Source organism: Tympanuchus pallidicinctus, unplaced genomic scaffold, assembly GCF_026119805.1.
Source record: "Tympanuchus pallidicinctus isolate F22 unplaced genomic scaffold, pur_lepc_1.0 scaffold11, whole genome shotgun sequence".
NCBI lineage: Eukaryota > Metazoa > Chordata > Aves > Galliformes > Phasianidae > Tympanuchus > Tympanuchus pallidicinctus.
The window spans coordinates 6488040-6511807 of NW_026294627.1; the positions used below are offsets into that span (position 1 = coordinate 6488040).

Consider the following 23768-nt stretch of genomic DNA (forward strand, 5'->3'; position numbering starts at 1 on the left):
CACTTCTCAAGACAGAAAAAAATCTATTCTGACAATCTATTTGAGGGCAACCTGGAAGAAAACCCAAGCAAGGGCAGTTCTTAAGAACCTAGCAACAACAAAAAGCTTCTGAAAACCTTTCATCATCCCACCATCCTTCCCACATTCAGCATCACACTAACACTAACACCTTTCCATCCTTGAGGCAGCTCAAACCATTTCTAACTACCCACAGCCTGGTAGGCATTTCCACACAGTCACTCGTCAGTATCTGTAAGGAGCCATGGGAACAAACATCATTAAGATAAAAGTAAAGAGCGTTATGTGTGGAGTGGAAGTACATTACAAGGAAGAAAGAATACCTCTGCTTAGCCCTAAACTCAAAACAGGTCTTGGGGCTCTTGCTTAATTTGGCATCTTGCTGAAATACCAGAAGCTACACACTGAACTTATTTTTATTGGATCCTGAGCACTTTTTTTTTTCCCCAGAATGGACCAAGTTTTCAACATTTCAGCAATGCAAAGTCAATTACAACTTCTTACAAGTTGATTTCAACAGCTAATATTATCACTGATAAGAATGTACATCATCGATCTGAATATGCCTAAGCATAAGCTTCCAGTCACTTGAACATTTCACCCTCCTCACAGTTTTCTTTGCAGATGCTTCTATTATAAAAGCTGGTTCCTCAGAAGAAATGTCAACTCTTCTTAAACACTATGAAGTCCTCTCAGCCTCACCTCCCTGAACAAAAGATATCAAGATCCTTGAATCTTCTACTGTGAGGTGCATTTTAATGGTTGCATTTTCTTACTTGTATTCTTTTTAAGCTGTGCCCTACACGTGTACACAGTTTTCTAACACACTCAGTAACTTTCATACTGTCATACGCATACAGTTCTTCAGAGCATTGTTTTCTTTACCTTCCTCTTAGAGTTAAAATAGATAGTAATCAAAAGAAGTAATGTTATTTCTCAGCAGCCCAAATTCATGGAAATTGGAGATCAAGTTGTTTGTACAATTTTATTTATTTAAATTTTTAATTTTTTTTTTTTTTTTTTTAAAGGGATACAGTAAACAGCATAGCTTTGGAAAAAAGTTTTTAACCCTGTTACAGATAGCTTTGAAAGAGAAGATATATGTAGTAGTTTAGTAGATGAAACTGAATACTGGAGCATTTTACTTTAAAAAGAGATGTCATTTGAGCCATTTTAAACATACAATTTCCAACATTGTTAGTAATGGTGTTTAATGGAAATGATCTTGAACAACATTAATTTGAAAGTTAGCTAAAATGTCAACATTTATCCACATGATTAATTGCAGCTTCTAGCAACTTTACATGCCTTCCAATAAATAATTACTGAACCAAAACATGGTGATGTAATTCTCAGGTACGACATGGTAAAAAATTTTTGAACAGAATTCACTTCCCACTTTCAAACCATTAAGAGCTAATTCAATTCTCTCAGTACTTACTCACACAGTTCCCTGAACAGGTAAAGACATGAAAATGGCATGAAAGTCAAGAACAGAAAAAAATAAGGAAGAACATATGAAGGAAGACTCCAATGATTAAGGAGTTCAGTGTGCAAGAGTGTGTTAGGGCTGAAATCCAAGACAGTATGATCTGATACAACTTTAATCAAGAAAAAAAATCTCAGTTTCCGATAATTAATTTTCCTAAAAACTGTAGCATGAGTTTAGCCATCGTTAGGCACCTGAGAATCCACATGGAAAGAAATAGAGAAGAGAGAGAGAGATGCACACAGAAGCTCGTATCCTTAGCAAAACAGACCACAAAGACAAGCTTGAGCCATATGCCTGAGAGAGAAGCCAGAACAAATCTTTAAATAAGAATTACTGATTAAGTAATAGAAGATGCTGATCTGCTCAGAGCTTTGATTCTGCTGGCTAGATGGCACAAAAACACATTTGCAGTTAGAGTAATCGAAGAAGGAAATAGCAAAGATGTAACTCAGAAATCTGGAAGCCATTGTTGCATGAACCTTAATATTATTATTTCCAAAGACATGCATGCAGTTGCAAACATTTCCTCAAGTTTCCCAAACCTCAGTAAAAGTTGTGTCATGGTTTTATGATTTTTGGTCATCAGTATTCCACACCATAACATCATGTAATGCACTGGGGGTGGGGTTTGATATCTGCCAAATGTTCGTCCGTCGGAGAAGAACTACATTTCCCCAGGAGGCTTTGCGGTCAGCAAGGGGATATAACTCCATGCAAGGTCACCTGAGCTCTCTTCTTTGCCTGCGCTTCGCTGTCTGCGCTTCGCTGTCTGCGCTTCGCCGCCTGCGTTTCGCCATCTGCACTTCGCCATCTGCACTTCGCCATCTGTACTTCAGTCACTCAACTGGACTGCACTTCTCACCCCAGGATTGTGGTGAGGTCTATACAATTCAAACAGACTCTCTCTCTCTCTCTCTCTCTCTTTGTAGTTTACTAATACTATATTTAGTAAAATCATTTGTTCCACCTCAGATCAGTGCTGTTGTTTTTTCAAGTATTTTGGGGTCCCCTGCTTCCCCTTTTCCAGAGGCGCGGATCCGCAGATCCCTCCGCCCTGCTGGTCACGGAACTGGGCCGGACCAGCCCATAAACCGTTGACAAGTTGGGGGCTTGTTTTCTTTATTCTAGTTTCTAATGGCCTTGGAGAAAACAAGACTGTTCTGGCTCACTGCTGCAGCGTGAAGTAATTGTTTCATTTTTCCATCCTCCCTGAACTGGCTCTCTTGCAAGAAGAGCAGCCTGTGTGGACTATGTAACACACCACTGTGTCTGCCACTTTGTGTAGCAGTTTTATCCTGTACTTCTGTACCTTCCAGTTCCTCACAAGGATCTCAGTGTGGAAGTACCCCTGGCTAGGAGGAATACAGAAGTATTTGCTGAACCGCTCTCCTGATTGAGCACCCAGTAACACTGCTTCTGAGAGAATACATTATTTCAACATGGTTCAAAACCACACATCAAGCTCACAGCAGCTGAGCATCTCCTATGTTTGAAGACAAGGAATTAAAATATCCTGCAGTGTTTGCAGAACTGGGATGATGTATTCACAGCCAATCTTTTAATTCACCAAAGACTGTATCAATAGCAGAACACACGCCTATAAAAGGCTACTATGTTGGGTTAGATCCTTGAAGGTACCGCACACCTGATGAACAATACATATTCAATAATGTTGGTGCAGAATATGAACTCACCAGGGGACCAAACCTCCAGGAGGAATCCCAACAGTTATTCTGAGTCAGTAATGCAATGCACCTTTTAAAGTATCATCTACATTAAGAAGAACATATTTGATAACCAGAAGTCTAGTTGAAGAACTTAAAAAAAAACAAAAACAAAAACAAAACTACATTCTACTTCAGTAGCACAGTTCTGTTTTTGTTTCCTTTGCTTTGGCTGGTTGTTTAAAAAAATTGTTTTTTTTACAATTAATTGATGAAAATAATTAAGATGAAGACGTCACTATTTTCCAATGGAGGCTATTTATGCATTGTACAGAAAAATGTTTTAGTTTTCTGCTTCCTCAGTTAAACAGGATGAAAGAATTATAGAAATTTGTAAAGTTCTAGATTTTTAACTGCGTGTGTCCTTCAGGAAAAAAAAGTTTATTCTGAAGAAAATTTAATCAGTTTTTGTAATTAAAAATTCTCTGCACTAATTTGCTTGCAAGTTACATTTAAAAAAAAAAAAAAAGGCAAGAAAGCTGGTATTTTTAACATTCATTTAAATATTTCTTGTCTCATATTGCACTTGCCCTTCATTCCCTCCAATCTGTGTAAGAATATGATTATTTAAAAAGCATTCTTCAGCATAATGATCGGATTATGTCTTACCTGATGGCGTATGTAGATGCTGTACACATTAGGAATAGCACTAAAACCATAATGACTCCAGTCAGACCTGGAACTAAAACAAACATTATATAACTTATACTTGAATTTTGGGGAGGTATACTTATCTACCAGACTGATAAGTAAGAATTAATCCTGTATCTTTATTTGTAAGACTCACTATCCAAGTTTTGGCATTTCTTTTTTATTCCAAACTCCAAACTCTGTTGAACACTACAATTATAAACCTGATCAGGGACAAAATTTCAAACAAATCAATTTCAGTGCAAGCTGTCACTGCAATTGTTTGCCAACCCATTTCATCCTGGAATGAGAAAGAGCCTGAAATTATTCTCTGTGGCATTGTAATATGCTTGAAATTGTTGCCTGTAGAGCAAGGTCTGTGAGAGTGATCTACAGCCAAAACTGAAGAAGGTTAAAAAAATTAAGGATTGGACTCATCTGCTCAAATACGAACTCCAGTGTCAGAACAAGTCCATCCTGGGCTCCATTTTCAGACAAAGGAGAGAATTAAGTTTTTCTAGGATATGATTCATCTCATCCTAAAGTAGAACCCTGCTCAAAAAGTACAGTATATCATCTGCCTAAAGACAGATTGGACAAATTCCAACCACAGTTACACTTTGGTGATGAGCACTTTATCATAAAAATTGCTCTCCAAGGAACTAAGAGTCTGAATTGAGAACTAAGAACCTAGAAGCCATGAAGCATTACGTCAAAACATTTCACTTCCTGAAGAATGTAAACTCTTAGAAGTTTTTAAGCACAGTTCCTGGTCTAAAAACCATGTGTTTACATTTAAGCAAAGTCAGCTAGGCCAATCACTGAGCACAATGGTATGTAACTATCTTTTTAGCATCAGAATATAAGCGTCTCAAACTGATTTCATGGAAGTACAACAATAAAACCAGATTTAAGGAGGTTCAGGATCTTTTCAAATGATCATGTCCTATATTTAAGAACAGGCTAGCCTTTTTAGTTTTAAATAATTAATTGCAATTTTAGACTTTCTAGTGATAAAGAGACAATTTTCAATCTCCTCCTTTCATAACCACGCATCATTCACTTGCTGAGAAGTCTTATAACCAAAATCTGATGCATTTCAAATCAAACCTCAGCTTTGACAAGCTGTAAGAAAAATCCTGGGCCTACAATCAGTGTAAGTTTTTGCATAGACCTCATAATTTTATCCTTCCATGGAAAGGTTACAATTAAAAACAGTTGCATTAGAAAATGTGTGTTCTTCCTGCTGCATCCTTCCTTATAGGTAGTCCTTTGTGGAATATGGAGCTGGACACAACAATCCTGGTGGTTCCCTTCCAATTCAGTATATTTTATGGTTCACTTCTGTCTTAATCTAGGGGGATTCGCAGCTTGCAGCCAATCTCCCCTCTGACACAAACATATCCAATTCATTTGTAGTAACATCAATTTCAACTATCTCACTTTTTTACTTCCACTAAACTCATCTAAACCTTGCTTAAGGTTTCTGGAAAGCACTTTTCCCAGAGTCACTAATAAATGGCAAACTTATTAAGACTGGCACATTTACAAGCCTATTCAGTAACCCAAATTCACTGCTGTTCAGAGTGATTCCTTTCAGTCTTGATTTAAATGCTACCAAGTCAGTAGTTTTGCATTTGTTAAAATTAAGAGTGAAAGATATAACATCAGGAAAGACCTTTATGCAGTAGCAAAGCACTACAGCTCAGGCTTTTACCTAACCCGTCCATAATTAAAATGTTGCTCTCTTTCAAATTCCTGCCCCAAATACCTCTTCATTTATTTACACTTCAAAAGTGCTGAAGCTTGATAGCTGAGTAGTGGGCTTAAATTTCTCTGAAGTCCAAAAAACTTTTTAATAAACCTGCTGAAGCAAGAAGACTATTTTTTTGTTTTGTTTCTGTTTTCTAGAAATTGAATCATTTAGGAATTTGGTTTTACTATCACGCAGAATCTCTCTTTGAAACTAATGATATTCTACTGACTCATCTGGACAACAACAGCTTTGAAGATGTTGCTCATCCTACTACAGGCTTATGTAACTCCTCCCTCATGACTGCTGGGTAAGCAAACCCTGGGTATATTAACACAAACAACATAGCTTTGCTGAGATACAACAAATGCAGCATGCAAACAGATAATCAAATTGTTTTGTCTGGAGATTGATGAAGAAAACCAGCAAACTTTCTCTTTCTGCTTTGCCACAGACTTACCAGTAGTAAAAAGCAGTTTCCTTGGGTCCTAAAAAACAATTAGGGGGAAAAAAGGTCAGTAAATAATTTTATATCCATGTGAATAATGTGAGAAAAAAAGAAGCTCATATGTAGCTCATACAGCTCACACACAGTAGAAAGCATAAGTAGTCTCTAATTCTGGATGAAGGAATGGGTTTGACAACAGTTTATTGATGTTTATTGCAGTGTTGCAGTGTTGACTGCAGTTCAACATAAACTAAAACTTCTGTCTTTGCATTTCCTGAGCAAAGACAAAATACAGTGTTATGAAAAGCTGGGACCCAGGTAATTTTGCAGATAATTATTTCTTGAAAGCTTAACTTTACTCAGTTACATCATACTTTTGGAAGGACAGAGGAACAGCAGAGTGAGAGATCTGGAAGTTAAATGGAAGAGCACTTTACTGCCAACTACATCACCAAGTGATATGCAGTGGATCCCACTGAAGCAAGACTGACCTCTAAGGAGGTGACAATAGAAGGCCAGATGCTCCTGTGTCCTTCACAAGCAAAAAGGTGGAGGCGGAGAAGTTCGTTGGGAGGGGATGAGGGATTTGTCATCCTCACAGAAAACTGTCCCACTCCCCAGAACTTAAGTCTCATGAAATTTCTGTCTTCACTGCAGACTTTTTTAACAAGCAAACTTGTAGCAAAAGGCAGTGAAGGGAAATGAGCACTTTTCATACAAATCAGGAAAAACTAAGCATCATCTGCATCCAAACATGCACACTCTTCCAACCACAAACACAGGATGCCGGTAGCATCCAGACTGCTCATCACAACTAATGGAACACATTTAAGAGGAATTCAAGAAGAAATGCTCGAGAGCTATTAAAGTACCTAAAGTCCAAGAGCCTTTCATCCCAGAGTTACTAAAAACTTGTTTCATCTCCATTTTCTATTGCAAAATTCCTAAGTCTGTTTAGCACAGGCTGCCATCCATACCCTGGTGTGTTCTCCCCTGAGGCAAGCTCTTGACAACCTTCCTGATGAGACTATATCTACCAGACCACTCCTAGCACACACAGACTCCTGAGCTCAATCAGCACAACAGTTGGTGTTGGTATGTCTGCCTCCCATAGCATAGCTCAGGAATTAGGTCATCCACCCAGGGAGCAAAAGACCTTGGTTGTTGGTCCTTATGAGCCTAGGCTGACTCGAGTTTTCCTTTTTCAGGAAAGGATGCAGCTGGGATGGGATCATTTTAAATCCTTCCCAATGAATTTGGTAGAAAATAAATGAAGACTTGAGACTAGAATGAATGTAAACAAGATCATAGCCCAGGGAACAAAGAGTTCTGGATTTCAATCTCAATCCTGAAATCTGCTCATTTCCAGTGCCAAACGCAGAAGGGAACTAGGACTCTGATATGCCTTCAAAAGATCTGCATCACAGGCAGACTTCTGTAAGTAGAAATTAGCTTCCAGCCTAGTTGATGCAGACAAGTAATTCCACACTTAGCACAGCTCCCACTGCAGTTTAGAAGTGCAGATCAGTCTCGAGTCTCAGCTGTTCTCACAGTCCCAGTACACGTTGGCACTACAATCTCAACACTGGAAATGCAGAATGTAGCTCCCTCAAAACAGCAGCAGAAGCCTTCCTGCTCACTCCTCACAAGAAAGAGAGAGAAGTAGGAAACAGCAGAATGAAGAGCAAGATTAAAGGACTTGGTGGCAGCATTATCCACCTCCTAGTGAAGTAAGTGTCAATACTGCTGGCTTAACAAGATTGTCAAAACATGTTTTGTACAGAGGTGAATAAAACCCACAGCAATCCATACAACAGTTTTTTCAGTGCAAAAAGCAGCAGTGATCTATATAGTGTAGCTCACAGGATGGACTGTACAAAGCAATTGCATACAGCAACACTCAAATATTTAAATTATGCATTTAAATTCAAATTATAAAAGAATAGCTGGCTCACCTCACCACGATAATTTGCTGCATTTATTGCCAGAAAATCTTCATTGTAATTCTCAGAGAAGTTAAGAGCATTCACCAGATGAGCAGCAACATGCAAGACTAAAACAAATAAAAAAGCCACAAATGAAAACTGAGATCAACGAGAGGTGTATTTTGCTCTGAACAAAACAGAAGTGGCTCCACAGATGCCAAGTAACAATCCCATCAACTATGAAGGATGCATCAGGGATTACAGAAGATAATAGATATTCCTAGCAGACAGTTGTATGTATTTTTGACTTCTTCACACTATAGCAATAATTTCTCACTGAAATGCTTCAGCTGAGAAATAACATTGCAAGATGCCCACCAAGGAATGTTTCTTCTTCACTGAATGGGGAATCGTCTCCACTGCAGAGCACTCTCCAGTACCTTGCCTCTTCATGTAAATTTCTGAACCACCATCTAGGATCACTTACAATGGCAGATTCTGACCTGATCTCATTTCCTTCCAGATTTTAAGGAAATTTGGAATTCCTGCACTTTTAAGGAAAGCTTTAGATCTAGATCATAACTTCATGTCTTTAAACAAAAAATAAAACCCACAGACAGCTGAGAAAGCATTCACAATTTAAGGCAGGAAAGCACAGAGCAAGACTACCCCCAGATGCACTGTACAAGAAAAACCACAAAATACTGCCTTGTTCAACATATTCTCAAAGAACATCTCACCTGAAAAGATGCATATTGTAACACCACATGTCACATGAAAAGTTTTACTTTTGTCTATCAGCCTTCTGGTCTTCCTGCTGGCAACCTAATAAAAGAAGAATTCAAGCAATCTCTCTTCTAAAACAAAGCAAGAAAAAAAATACTAACAGCAATTGAAGGGATTTAACAGTAACTTCAGCTTTTACTATGTTAAATAATCTTGTAAGCATAGCACCTAATCTAAAAACTACAGGTTTATGAGAATAAGACAACTTTGAGGTGTTGATTAAGAACTTACAGTTTCATCAGTTACAAAGATGCTACAAAAATGTTAAGTGCATATAAAGTAACATCTCTTTCGCCTTTAAAATTCCTAATTTAACATTAATTGCTGTACTGTCACTGACTTCTCAAGTGAGCATCTACAGGCATCCAGTCTTGTAAGTACTGATGAATAGGACTGGTGGGTTCAAATTTCAGCCATCTAGAAAACACTCACTTTCCCCAAAATCATTACTTGTATTTCTCTCATAGTAACCTGTGAATCACAAACAAGCTCAGTTACTGAATACATGCACAGAAAAGAAGCCCTCTTAGCTTTGCCAGAAGTTTTTTTCCTCCCATGATAACTAATATAACAGTTTGAGTATTTTTATCTCCAGTGGCACTTTTCAAGTCATAGAGTTGAATTTTTTTGCTCTTGAACTCTACCACACTTTACTACAGCAGTAGCGGGGACACAGATTCTTTTACATTACAGTTGGGAAAGGAGCAGAACTCATCTGGTCAAAATTCCTCAGCAAGCTCACATCCTACCAGGAAGAATTAAAGAAACTTTCATCGCAACAAGTCCAATCAAACCAGACAATGCCAGCCAAGGCATTACTGTCAATGAGGTCATGAACTGAGGTTGAATTTCACAGAATCATAAAATCATTTGAACTGGACTAGATGACCTTTAATTGCCCTGTCCGACTTCCCTGCAATGAGCAGAGACACCTACAGCTAAGTCAGGCTGCTGAGAATCTGGTCCAGCCTGAACATCTGTGCTACTGCACCGTGCTGGCATATAATGTAGAATAAACAGTGATGAAACATTTAGTTCTTATTATGTTTAGACAATATAAACCAGGGCACTTTACTTCTTAACTGGTGAGTTACGAGGACAGTACTCACCTTCTGAGATCCCCTGAGGAAGGCCAAGAGAATGCGGCACACTGGGAGCAGGACCAGGCAGCAGTTGAGATTGAGGACAGATGCTGAAGCTCTGCTAACACACAATCCTAGCTGAACAAATACAGCAAGAGTTAGATAACAGGGAGGAAAGATGCTCTTAACATTTTAAACAGTACTAAACATCCTTTCTGTTTCTGCTTAAATAGCTCCCATGTTCTCTTGGCTGATCAGAACAGTGGAGTTTCATAACATTTTACACATACAACAGTGCACACAGCACATTACCCTGGTCTCTGAAAAGAAATAGCTCCCACCTTTCATCAAAAAATTACTCAAAATGAGTTTTGAATTAAAACCAGACTTCTGAAAGGGGCTAAGAGATTGGTTTAAACTGAATTGATGACATTTCAAGGACTGTCAGGGCATCCTCACTGAATTCCTCATCCATTCACACTATCCCGTGCCACATTTAGACAGAAGAAAGCAGGCTCTTTTAACTACTCAGTATGTGGAAAATTAATGAAATCTAATTTCACTAATGCTTTTACCGGTATATTTGGAACCTACATAATTAGAACAAAAACACTTGTCAAATAAATGAACAAAGCACACATTAGTGTCATAACTGTATTTTTTCAGCTTATTTTAGTTTCTCATTCATTTATGAATTTTAAAGAAGTTAGCAATGTGCCATTGTTCTCCCAGCTATTAGGCTGAATTACCATTTACCAGCTTTTATAACAGGTGCTTTTAGAATGTCAACAGATTTCTAGAACAATATTTCTTACAGTGTTCTCTAAATCCAAGTTTTCCAATTCCTAAAGAAATTAATAAAAAACTGACATAACTCTGTACGGTAACTAAAATGCTGCCTAGGTATGAACATACAAATATTATAACATACAAGTTACTAAAGATTTATCACTTTTCCAGAATGGAACTTCAGGATGAAAATTTTCTGTCCCAAAAATTAAGAAAAATTAATTAAGTCATGTCTTTCTTATCAAGCAAAATTGGAGAAAGAGGTTTTATTTGCTTGGAAATTTCTTTTTCAATTTTTACAAAATGATTACACAAGCCTTTTAACTTCAGGTTATTAGGTGCTTTTTCAGAGACTTCTCTACTTGCTACAGAAATTGATAAAACATAACCTAGTGCAACAAAATAAAGCAACAGGAACACAGCGTGTCCAGTGCGACTGCAAACACAGCTGCAGAGCAGGAGCTCCTCCATGCCACGAAACACCAAAAGCACTGCACTTGGAAAGATTATTTTTGTGTACAAATGGCTGGTTATTATACACAAAGGGACAGGAGCTTTGTGCCTGCTCTCATGTTTAGTAACACCCATGTATGTACCTGTCTTCCAAAGTAGATCTGGACAACTGCCACAACTCCAGACAACTGAAGTTTCCACTTCAAAGTATGATTTAAGCAATGATGTATACAACCATAATAAGCATTTCTTTGTCTCTGCCCACATTCGCTTTATCTCTGCCAAACATTATGGTCTGAAGTGAATTTACAACATCAATAAGTTTTTTCAGACTATTAGGGAAACCAGCAGTACCCTTGAAACCATTAGACTTAAGAAGAAGTAAAATGTCTCTTCCAATGTGCTACTTGCATTATACAAAACTGTATAATCATTAATTTTCCCTCTAAGCTAAAAATGTAATACATTCAAAGCACGGTCATTAAAAACATATATATGCAGTTTTATTACAACTTGCTGATGTGTTACTGAATTCCAGGAATAAATGAGCACATTCTGAGAAACAATCATAGAATCACAGAATGGCCTGGGTTGGAAAGGACCCCAATGATCATCTAATTTCAACCCCCTGCTATGTGCAGGGTCGCCAACCACCAGACCAGGCTGCCCAGAGCAGCAGAACTCAGGAATAAACTGAATTATTCCTGTATCTCTTAATGAAGACTCAAAAGAAAAAAAAAAAAAACAAAAACAAAACCCAACCTGTTACAACTTTCTAATTGAATTACTTCAGTGTAATAACTTCTATATGATCTACATGATACATGATGAGTTTTTGAAGAATTTATGTTGTCTCAGTTTAGATATAAACTAGGCAAGATATAAGTCATCCAGTGTATCAGCTATCCTTTATTAGGCACAAGTATTGTATTTGCAAAACCTCAACAGAACAGTCTAATTTAGAATATTCTGGAATATTTCTACAGGACATACCAATAAATTAATAAAATTACTTATTGTACGAAATCAGGAAAATGACAATTTCACTGATGTGAAAGAACCTGAATCATCTGTGAGTAGAAAGAGCTTAAGAACAGCCTCAATGCAGCTCTTCTAGCCCTTCCTCAAACACAAGGAGACTACAGCATGAGCTGTGTCCAGAGAACTTCTTAAGCTAGGTTTGATGAGAAGAGCGAAATATTTTTTTCTCTGGAATCTAGTGCGGCTTGTCCATCACTAAGTTTGCATTACGTGTCATTCAAATCCACTTTCTGAAGAAATAAAAATGGTTTCAAATTTCTGGAGCCAAGTTTTCATTTGACTGGTACAATAAAACCTGTCTTTTTTAATATGCTCCATATAAGAAGCATGGAACTGTTTACAGTGGAAGCAACTGTTAATTGCACTGAATGGAGACACGTACAGCTAGAATGCCAGACATGCACACAGGCCATGGATGGAGCAGCGCAGGGAGAAGGAGCAGTGCTCACCCCCCAGTGAAATGCAAACTTCGGTGCCATAGTACAGCTGTCAAAGATAACACCCTACTGATCTTGCTTTGCGTTTTTCTATGCCATTCCTTGACAAATGGCAAATACTAATTCCCAGAGTGATTCCTAGTGAGCAATCACCTTCCATAAAATCCAATTCCATGCTATCAGCATCCATACAAAGGTTAAGAAAAAAGCAGGAAATGACTTTTCCAGAAACGCAGCACACTTCTAGGAAAGTGTGACTGAAATAGTTTCATGAACGGTTCATTTAAGGTTTTACTCTTAAGAAATAAAATTGGGCAACATATGCCAAAAGAAGCTCGTGAGCAATTTGAAAACAACAGTAAAGAAATACAGTTAGCAATTCTGAGAATCAGAACTCATGCAAGTCTGAGAACAACAGAGCACTGCATTTGCTATTAACATATATCCAAAGGCTTAAAATATCCACACGAAACTAATTCTTTCCAAATGGTTTCCAAGTGGTCTCTTTCTTGACTTCCTTTGCATTGACTGGGTGGCATAATAACTAATTAACATAGTGCATTCCTGGACTGTAAGGCTGGATTGGAACATTCTACCACTGGAACAATAGGAGAAATACAGATTTTTTGCTCCCAGGCAACTTAATGCTTCTAGAAGGAAACACATAGCAATACTAACTAGTTCAGAAGTGAGAGAATTATAACTCTTCTTCCTAAGATTATCACTGCATTAAGGAACAAAAACTGTTACTTCATGTATATGCATCTGAAATTGCTACAGGATCAAAAACAGAGGAAAAACATTCCCAAAATCTCTGTTGGACACCCTGCTTCATTTGAGCATCTGACAACATCCTTGTGCACGTTCGGTACTACACATGCTTTTATCTTGTTTCATAGAGGGGAAAGGAGGCATAGAAAAGCTAAAGAATTAACCAAATTCACCAAGGAAACCTGCAGTATTTAGAGGAGGGAATTGGACTCTTTACTAACTTGAAGCTGAAATCCCAAAAACTAGGCCAGATATCTTCTCCACACAAGTATAAAGAAATCAGCGTTTTCCTACTACACAGCAGCAGAAAAAAAGCTCCATAGATATATAGGGAACACAGTTCTCCAGCTACCAGTGCCTGCTGTATGCTAACATAACATGCTAACTAGGACAGTAAAGCAAGGAATTAGCTCTCATCAGATGTTCTGAGTGTTGCTGGTAGCAAGTGAGGTTCTCTGTAGTGAGAGGAAATCTTTCAGTATTTGATGGAGGGCTAAAATAATTTACTGTGTATCAAAGAATTCCCCAAAGTTTGTTAGCTGTAAGCAGAGATGAACATTAGCTGCAACTCCAGGTCTAAGATCCAATATTCAATACATGGTTGCAAAATACATTCTAGAGGAGAATTCAGGAAAACCAACAAATACTGCTGTCCCTCACTTTTTAAGCCCACCTTGTAGGAAAAATGAGAGAAAAACAGACACATCTCCATACCTAAATGTAGCATTTCTGATTCTCAGGCCTTCACCATTTACATACAACAATCCTAACCAAGGGAAAAACACCATCCTTGACTCTCTCTGAAGGACTTCCTTTGAACTTCCTCAAATCCCTGGGTCAGACTCTATGATCCTTGTGAAGCCCTTCCAACTGGGGATATTCTATGATTCTATGAGTCGCAACAACCTGAATGGGAAGATCCATAAGCAACATGATGTCCTACAGACAGATTCTGAAGACCACCTCCCCAAATACGTACTGGAGCACATAAAAATATTTTCCTAGGCAGGAAAAACTGTGCTACACAGTGAGTCTTCATTTGACACAGCTTCCTTTTCTTCATAGAATACTCCTTTCTTTTTTTTTCTTATTTTTTTGGATAACAGAGCGTATATAATCTAAGATGAAGACAGATCTGAATTACACAGGATAGCAATTATAACCCCTAGACATGTCAAAGCTAGCTGGAAGGCTTCAAGGCAAGACTGTAAATGTCATCCTGTGGTACTGCAATCCTTTAAAATCATTCTAAAATTAAGCGATGTAATATATACATATTTTACAAGTGTGATTCAAATATATTACATATAAGACAAACCACTGCCCTTCTCCACATGAAGAAAGTATTTAGCAGAAACTCAATTTTCAATACTAACTCAAATTCAGCCTTCTGCATGCATTTATAAATCAAGATTTGGATCTGGTATCACAGAAAGGGAGAAACATCAGGAGTGGGCAATGGTAACGACGTTTTTAGTTCCTTTACGAGGTACGGTTTATCTTCTGTGCACTACCAAGAATCAATATTGCCACTTGAACCCCACCTATTAGGCAATCCTCAAAAGTTGTGTTTCTGTTTTTTTTTTCTCTTTGTGTTCTCATATCTAGGTCACATTCTTTTTTTTTTTATGTACAGTTCCTCTGTGGTAGATGTACTCCTCGCTCAGCTTAAGTCAGTCATGCAATCTAAAGAAAGCAATTAACTTAATCTGGAATTCAGTATTAGCTTCCAAGTTCTCTGACAACCTCCAGACAAAGGACACTCACAAGATTTCAGATCAAATGCTGCCCAGGAAGGTGGTGGAGTCACTGACCCTGAAGGTGTCTAAGGAACATTCAGACACTGTGTCGAGGGACACAGTTTAGTGAGAACTACTGGTGATGGGGGATGGTTGGACTGGATGATCTTGCAGACCTTTTCCAACCTTGGTAATTCGGTGATTCTAAGACTCTACAATCATGGTCAATTCAGAAGTAAGAGCAATGACATTAACATGATAACATGGTAAAAAATTCAGTACTCGTTTAAGAGGCACTTCTGCTAATCCTGCTACTGAAAGCTTCGCAACAGGGTGGAAGTTGCCCATGTTAGTAACTTAAGTGTCCTCCACAGGACTAGTGCCACTTGATCCTAAAAAAATGAACCACAAGAAAACACATGCATAAGAACTATACAGTACAAAACTCACGATCTTCACTGCCCTGTAACTTACAACAATGTTAGAAAGGATGCTGAACTCCAAGCTGTCCAGGAAGGACAAAGGGATGGAGGAAAAAATGTTTTAATAAACAACAAAAACAAAAAAAAACAACAGGAATGAGGCCATGAAAAGGCACAAAAAGATCAGTTTACAAATTCAGGGAGACTGTCAAGAGAAAGTATTTCAAATTAACACTCTCAGCCTTCACTAGGAAATCCTACATACACACGTGTATACATGCACACACACATATACAGTTACCATAGTAACATAAATCTATCAATAAACATTTTTGTTGCATGCAATAACCTGAAGAATAAATCCCAAATGCCTGGGTTACAAGGCAGTTACTAAACAGCAGGAACACACCAAAGAAAACAGTCAAGATAAACTCCCTTTAGTGCTTACTTGCTTAAACTCCCTTTTATGCGAGGGAAATAACACTGCCAATGCACAAGCATCAATGAAAGCACAATTTGGCAAAATTAGCATAATCTCAATTGTCATAATAAATGATGAGAAAAAAGAAGCTACTAGAACATCCAGAAAGTATTCCAAGTTTATTCCAATAAAAAAGGATGTCATAAGTCTGAGTACAACGCAGTATGATAGCAGTGTATCTACAGTTAAAAAAAAAAAGCGGGGCAGAACTTTCCTTTCAGCCACATCCTCCAATTTAATCCATTCTTTAAGAGATCCTTCTGAGAATGCATTTTCTCCCTTTGTTGTGAAATCCCAAAGCTTATCATATTAAAAAACATCTGATACATTCAAGTTATTTGAGCGGGGACTAGTGAGGGAAAAGGGAAAGAGTTTGCCACGAGAAAATAAGTCCAGCGCTGTTTCCGTTCACAGAGAAGTCACAGGATCACAGGGGTCAAAAGGGAACTTTGGAGAACAAGAAGACCAATGCCCTGCTAAAGCAGGATGCCTGGGGGGTCAGACTCCATGACCCCCCTGGGCAGCCTGTGCCAGTGCTCTGTCAACCTCAGGAAAAATTTTCCTCATGTATGTGTAGAGCTTCCTATGCTCTAGTTAGCACCCGTTGCCCCTTGCTCTGTCATTGGGCACCACGGAAAAGAACCCAGCCCCATCTACTTGACTTCTGCCCATTAGATATTCATAGGCATTAGTAAGATACCCTCTCATAGAATCACAGAATCATAGAATGGCCTGAGTTGAAAAGGACCACAATGATCATCTAGTTTCAACCTCTGCTACATGCAGGGTCACCAAACACCAGACCAGGCTGCCCAGAGCCACATCCAGCCTGGCCTTGAATGCCTCCAGGGATGGGGCATCCACAGCCTCCTTGGGCAACCTGTTCCAGTGTGTCACCACCCTCTGTGTGAAAAACTTCCTCCTACTATCTAACCCAAACCTTCCCTGTCTCAGTTTAAAATGATTCCCTCTTGTCCTACCACTATTCACTATAAACAGCCGTTCCCCCTCCTGTTCATATGCTCCTTTCAAGTACTGGAAGGCCACAATGAAGCCTCCCCAGAGCCTTCTCCTCTTCAAGCCCAGTTCTCCTCATAGGAGAGGTGCTCCAGCCCTCTGTTCATCTCAGTGCCCTCCTCTAGACCCACTCCAAGAGCTCCACGTCCTTCCTGCACTGGGGGCCCCAGCCCTGGACGCAGTGCTGCAGATGGGGCCTCACAAGAGCTGAGCAGAGGGGCACAATCACCTCCCTGTCTCTGCTGGCCACCCCTTTTTTAATGCAGTCCAGAATACAGCTGGCCTTCCAGGCTGCAAGTGCACACTGCTGGTTTAGGTCCAGCTTCTCATCCACCAGGACCCCCAAGTCCTTCTCCGCAGGGCTGCTCTCAAGGAGATCTTCCCCCAGTTTGCATAAATGCCTGAGATTGCCCCGACCCAAGCGTAGCACCTGCACTTGGCCTTACTGAACCTCATTAGATTCTCATGGGCCCTCTTCTCCAGCCTCTCAGTCTTTTCCAGACCCAAGAGTCCCAGGTCTCTCAGCCTTTCCCTTCCTGGGAGATGTTGCAGGCCATTAATTGTCTTTTTGGCTCTCCACTGGACTCTCTGAGGAGATCCTTGTCCTTGAATCAGGGAGCCCAGAACTGGACAAAGTATTTTCAACGTGGCCTCACCAGGGCAGAGTGGAAGGGGAGGATCAGGATACCCAGATCCTTCTTGGCAGAGCTCCTCTCTAGCAGGTCAGCCCCTATCCTGTACTGATGCATACAATTAAGCCAAGCAACCAGACACAGGTACTTTGTTCAATGATGTCAAAAGCAAGATTTAAGCTCTATGATAAAGCCAACTGTGAATACTGGATAAAATTTGTTGGTCAGATGCAAGCAAACTTGTTTCGAAAAAGACCTGTGTAGCTAGAGAGAAGGAAGAAATGTGGAAGTCTGAAAGGAAATAAATCATCTGGACAATTTCCCTGATCAAGGAGACATAAAATCTCCAACAATTAAAACACTGAAGTTACATCAAGTAATCCATGAATCCTCCTTTCTGTAACTTACATCTACTATGTCTTGTAGTGTCTCTCACACAGAGATGAGAATACTCCTTTCGTCTTTCCTACACTCTTAAATTTAATCAGTGCCTGTTTCATACCTTCCCATTCTTTTCTTTAGGCTACATAATGTCAAAAGTTGGCACTTACTAAATTATAAAAATTTGAGTTTCTTTATCTGTATCATATTCCTGAACACGCAGCTCTGAACTATTTGTAAGACAAGATTATGATCAGCAGTGCTACAAGCAGTTATCGAAAGAGGCAGTTCATCATGACAGAAGTACTGGGGAAGGTCTTTACATCCAATAGGTTCTAGTTTAACTTATCCTGCAAGAATCATATAATCACAGAATTAGTCAGATCAGAAGGGACCTTGGGAAGTCTCTTTTCCAACCTCCTACTTCAAGCAAGTTCAACATGAAATTCAAACTACGCTTGAAGTTCTGCCCAATTTGTTTTCACGGCACTAAGGAACACGATTTAGTAACTGGACTCAGTAAGTCAGGTCAATGTTTGGACTTCATGATCTTGTAGTTCTTTTCCAACCTGAATGACTCTATGAAAACCTCAAGGGATAGAGATTCCACAATAGTTCATGGCCTCTTCATCAAGATTCAAACTCAGCAAAGTGGTAACGTCTGATGTAACGTAAATCTACACACAAAATTTTGTAGTGTAAAATGATGTCCTCTTCCCAACCACACCACTGTCTCTGACCTATCTTTGCACTCCCAGGACACCACTGTGCTATTACTGCCTTTTTGCAGACACTGAATAGCATCAGACACATTCAGAGACTTACCCGAGTAAGAGTTCAGTAACTAAATAACTTTAAAATCCCATGCTAAGCATCTTGTTTAAAGTGACAGAAGATACAAACAGAACAAAACTGAGCTTCCCTCTTCTGCTGAAGGCTGACGGAAAATGAACCATTTCAGTGATAACTGAAGGGAAGAATAACCTCATTCTTCACATGGAAAAGTAATAGTGTAAAAGCAAGCCAAGTTGAATATATTTTAGATATTGAAGTCTAAAACCATTTCATATGGTTATCTACTTTTCTACAGCAATTCTTGTTCTCCATCCTGTTACTTGGAAAACAATAACATAACATGTGATAAATTTTTCAGTGCTGCAAGGGAGAATACTCTTAAGAAGATTTTACTTCAACATGGTGTACAAGAGGAGAAAATAACTCCTGAGTAGACCTCACAAAGACAAGAGATCTTTGTTTTTTCAATTAAGAAAAATGCAAGCCACTCACCCATGTGTGGAAGAGAAGTGAGGATGGTTACAGAGATGGACCAAGAGATGGCAAGTGGCTGTGCAAACTGATGTACAGAAGGTAGAGGAGCAAAAAACCACATGGGATGTTCACAGCAACTGTAGTACAGCAGTGCTCACTCTGTTTCCTAAAGAGGCTAAAATTGGGCTCAACTTTTTACAACTCTAAAAACAATCTGTATGATTTATATACAATTATTATACAAATATATTAGAAGATAAAGGAGAAAACTAACTTTGGCATCTAGAAGTGATATCTAGACAAACTATAAGTAACTGAATTGTGGGAATGCTTTACAGTGTTTAATGTTTCCCAAGTTTCTGAATTAGTTTTGGTGTTTTTACCAAAAGTATCTTTCAGACTTAGATCTTTACTTTCCTCTTCATTTTTAAAGCTCTCAAAATTCCCACAGTTGAAGACACTGTGTTAGTCAAGCTAACCACTTGGCCTCCTGGTCCTCATTTCCTAACAAAGACGATGAAACTGTGGCTTGAGTCATCTCATACGTACTGCACACACAGGTCCAAATGCAGTCTATTAACTGGCTCATTCTGAAGCAAAAGAGAACCAAAAAAAGGACAGAAGATGAGCTGGCACAAGGCAGATGAGTCTTCTGAATTGAGAGGAATTTTGCTGATTGATAATCAGCTGACAATCTGACCCAACATGTTGACCCAACAACATTTGCTTTATAAACAACACACTTGCTCTGCCAGGAACCAAACTACTTTCAAATGGATGCACTGGGCTGCAAAGCCACTAGAAATAATAGTAAAATTAAACATGTTTTCTGCTTTTTTCCTTGTAAAAAAGCCATTGTTGTAAAATATGCAAACATTTAATTTCCCATGTTTTTCCACTACCTATGCAAAAGATTATTTTCCTGAACACAACTGAGTCGGTAGGAATTAAAAAACCAGACAAGTATAATCACCACATCAGCTCATTTTCAAGCTAGTTTCACAAGGATCTGTGGAACTAGCTAGTTCTGGCAATACTGTCAACCATATGAAACATATATCCTGGATCTACCAAAGATGCACGCAGGTTAGGACATGCATCATCTCTGCTTTTGCCCCAGGTCAGCTTACCATTCAAGTCCACTGTGTCAAAAAGCATAGCATTATTCATTCACTTGTACCTGGATTCTAAAAATCTCAGCCACTCTACAGACTTCTTCAGAAAATTGTTATCTCCAAATCTACCTCTTTGGATACAAGTCATTCCAAGCAACCGTGACTGCATAACTGTGGATTTAGAACCGATCCCTATCTCACTTCCCAGAAACTAACTATTTGAACTCTTTTGGTGGTGGTGGATGTTATAGTCAACAGTCAAGTCTTTAGTAGATCACTCACCTTCCAATACGCTGTTTCCACAAAAAAAAAAAAAAAAAAAAAAAAAAAAAAAAAAAAAAAAAAAGTATATAATTGTAGTGATTTATACTGAACCTAAGAGCATTACAACCTGAGATTGAAAAGAACCAAAACTTATCAAGAGATCCTGAAGCAAACTGGGATGAAAAAGAGCACGTGCCTATCAGTTTGACTAATGCTTTGATGACAAGAGGTTTGGCTCCAGTCTGTTCTGCATGTTTGTGTTCCTTTGAGCCTGCCAGCAGCAGGCAGGATGGAGAAGGAAGGACTGCTGTCCTACACTTAAGTGGCTCTTCTCAGCAATGGCAATTTTCTAATGCTAAGTCATTGTTAGCAGTCTTGCAGTAATCTCCTATATGATCTTCCCCAAATTTAGAGGGCTTGCAGGCATTCCTTGTCATTGCAAATGCTTTCTGTCCCTTTTCTTCCTCCCACAATCCCCATTTCCAGAGCAAAACTCAGTGTCCAGGTGACTCACCCCTAACATCTGATGCAGATAGTAATACTGCAGCCCTCGGCGGTACAGCAGGAAGGTCTTCCAGAAGAACCACACGTTCAGTGAGAGCCAGAAAAACTAAAATCAAAAGAAAAGAGAGTCTGGAAGTTATATGTACAGACTGCTGTATTAATTCTGTTTGTAAGTCACATGCGTGTACTTTCATAACGATTTTTAAATGGAAAACAAGCTTAGAGCAGCTAGCAAAAGTATTTTAATAGCAATGCATGCGAAAGGACAGCCTTTAGGAGAGACGTTTCCACTGACACCGAAAAACACAGAAGTAAAGTTTAACAAGTGAGGGCGAAGCACGAAACGCAGCTCCAGGATCAAAGCACAAAAACCGAGACAAAAGCAGGCGGAGCAGGACCTGCGGACCCCTCTTCTCCCCCAAACTTTGCCCACAAGCGCTAACAAAGAGCACCCGCTGCCCGCGCCTGCACACGCAGCGCCGTGCGCCCGCCCACCCGGCGCCGGGTCCACCACGCGCGCGGGCGGGAAGCGGCGCCCCTCAGCGCGGGGCTGCGCGCCCCCGTCCCCAACCCCGAGGCAGCGCCCTACCAGAAAGAGGTGCTTGCTCCCCTCGTTAGCCAGCCAGCTCCTCCACGACACGGCCATGGTGCTCTGCCCGCCGCCCCCACCACGAGCAACGCCGGCGGGGCTCGCGGGATGCCGGCGGTGGGGGCGACGGGCGAGCGAGCCCTCCTTTTCAGCCGGGCCGGGCCGGTCCTCCCCTCTCCCCACCCCTCACCCCCCGCCCCGTCTTCCGGCCGCCGGGGCGTGCGCTGCGGACGGGACTCGTGGAGCTCCCGTGGGGCCCCGGCGCTTTGTCCCGAGCGGAGCGCGCAGCGACCGCCCCCGGGCGGGTTCGGGGTCCCCAGAGCCTCGTTCCCGACCGGCGGTGCGGGACCAGAGCGCTGCTCTGCCTCGGCAGGCTCCTCGTCTTCCCCCCACCTGGAAAAGCATCGTGGCCCGCTCCCTGCCTTACAGCCCCAGAAAGTCGGGGAGCGGTGTGGAGTGCGACTAGAGGGGAAACAAAGAGACTGCCTGAGGAACGGGCTGTGTGTGGGGTGCTTGGAAATGGGAAGGGGCAGATTTGGCTGCTGTGGGTTTGACTCTGCTCCCTCAGGTGTCCCTGGGAGTTTAGGGGAGAGGTGGGTCGTTGTGCACTGGTGGATGCCATGTCCCATATGGAGTGGGTTGGGTTGAAAGGAACTTCAAAGGCTAACTTCACGCATGCATTGGTAAGGTTCAGGGGCTGACCTGGTGGAGAGGAGCTCTGAGGAGAAGAATCTGGGTAACCAGATGGTCAGTAGGTTGGCCATGAGTTAAAAGTGTGCCTTGGGCCAGAAGGCCAATGAGATCCAAGTATGCATTAAGTGTGGCCAGCAGGATGAGGGAGGTGATCCTCCCACTCTACCCTGCTGAAGCCACATTGAGAATAATGTGTCCAGTTCTGGGCTCTGCTGTTCAAGAAAGATGGGGATCTCCTTAAGAGAGTCCAGAGGAAGGCCACAAAGGCATTTAAGGGCCTGCAGCATCTCCCATGCACGGAAAGGCTGAGAGACTGTTGCAAATATCCAATTAATTTTCTAGGATGGTTTCTCTGATAAAGCAGATTTTATTCGCAATTGCAATGGCGGGCTTCCTGCAAGCAGGAGAGTCCAGAGAAAACAGTGCTACGTCTTTTATCCCCTACTGCCCGATGCTGATCTCTTTCTCCCCTGGCTCCTCACTGGCTGAATACTGTAGGTTCACACTCTTTCCTGACGCTTCACTAATCTTACAAATAGCAAGTACACACAAATCCTTGCCTTCCAAACACAAATATCTTAATTGGTTGATTGCCTTCTAGTAATTACTTTCTTAACAAACGTTTGGTCAGATGTCTGTTTTGCAACATAAACATAGCCTCTTAATTGTTTAATTACTCCCCTAACATTTGTACCCCTTTTACACTGGGTCATTGTTCTGGTCATTCATCTATCCTTGCATAGAGATAAGCTCGGAAGGAGGATAGAGGGGAGTATCTTGGTGCCCGCCTATGGCATCCTAACATTCTCACAAGGTGGGACAGTTCTGCTTTGTGTAAAGACCCTGACTCCTTGAAAGTTTGTTAAATGTATATCGCTTCTGTTGGTCTAATGAACAACCTTACATTATGTTTCCTAGTTCAGAATACTATACTCGCATTGTTTAGAACATTTAAATTCTATTGCAGCTTTGTGAGAAATAATTTGTTAGGTAATCCAGTAACTATGTTTTAAAATATGTTACTAAAATGTATATGGTATTCTTACTTTCCAAATCAGCTATTTCTAAGGATATGTTACTGTTTAATTTTTTAGATCGTTTGCCCTTTTCAATGTTCAGTGCAGAAACAACACTCACTTTCCACAGAGACCAAGCGCTCTTGAGTGTGGAGAAGACTGAGAGGGCATCTTATCAATGCTTATGAATATCTAGGGCAGGAGTCAAGTAGATGGGGCTGGGCTCTTTTCAGTGGTGCCCAGTGACAGAGCAAGGGGCAATGTGTACGAACTAGCATAGAAGTTCTATATAAACAT

General features: G+C 40.3%; 1 protein-coding gene across 3 annotated transcripts in view; it reads right to left on the bottom strand.

Annotated features, from left to right (window-relative positions):
* NOX4 (NADPH oxidase 4) overlaps positions 1–21925 on the bottom strand; it is a 114918-nt gene extending 92993 nt beyond the window's left edge. For all 3 annotated transcript variants that reach the window (XR_008203062.1, XR_008203066.1, XM_052669876.1), the window contains exons 1-7: positions 21763–21925; positions 21184–21279; positions 9886–9996; positions 8731–8815; positions 8021–8118; positions 6078–6105; positions 3844–3916 (exon numbers count right to left, since the gene is read on the bottom strand). Coding sequence is in view for 1 of the 3 variants with exons in the window: in XM_052669876.1 (XP_052525836.1) it covers positions 3844–3916; positions 6078–6105; positions 8021–8118; positions 8731–8815; positions 9886–9996; positions 21184–21279; positions 21763–21819 (548 nt within the window). In the remaining 2 variants the exon portion in view is untranslated. The remainder of the gene's footprint in view (positions 1–3843; positions 3917–6077; positions 6106–8020; positions 8119–8730; positions 8816–9885; positions 9997–21183; positions 21280–21762) is intronic.
* Between the last annotated feature and the right edge of the window lie 1843 nt (positions 21926–23768).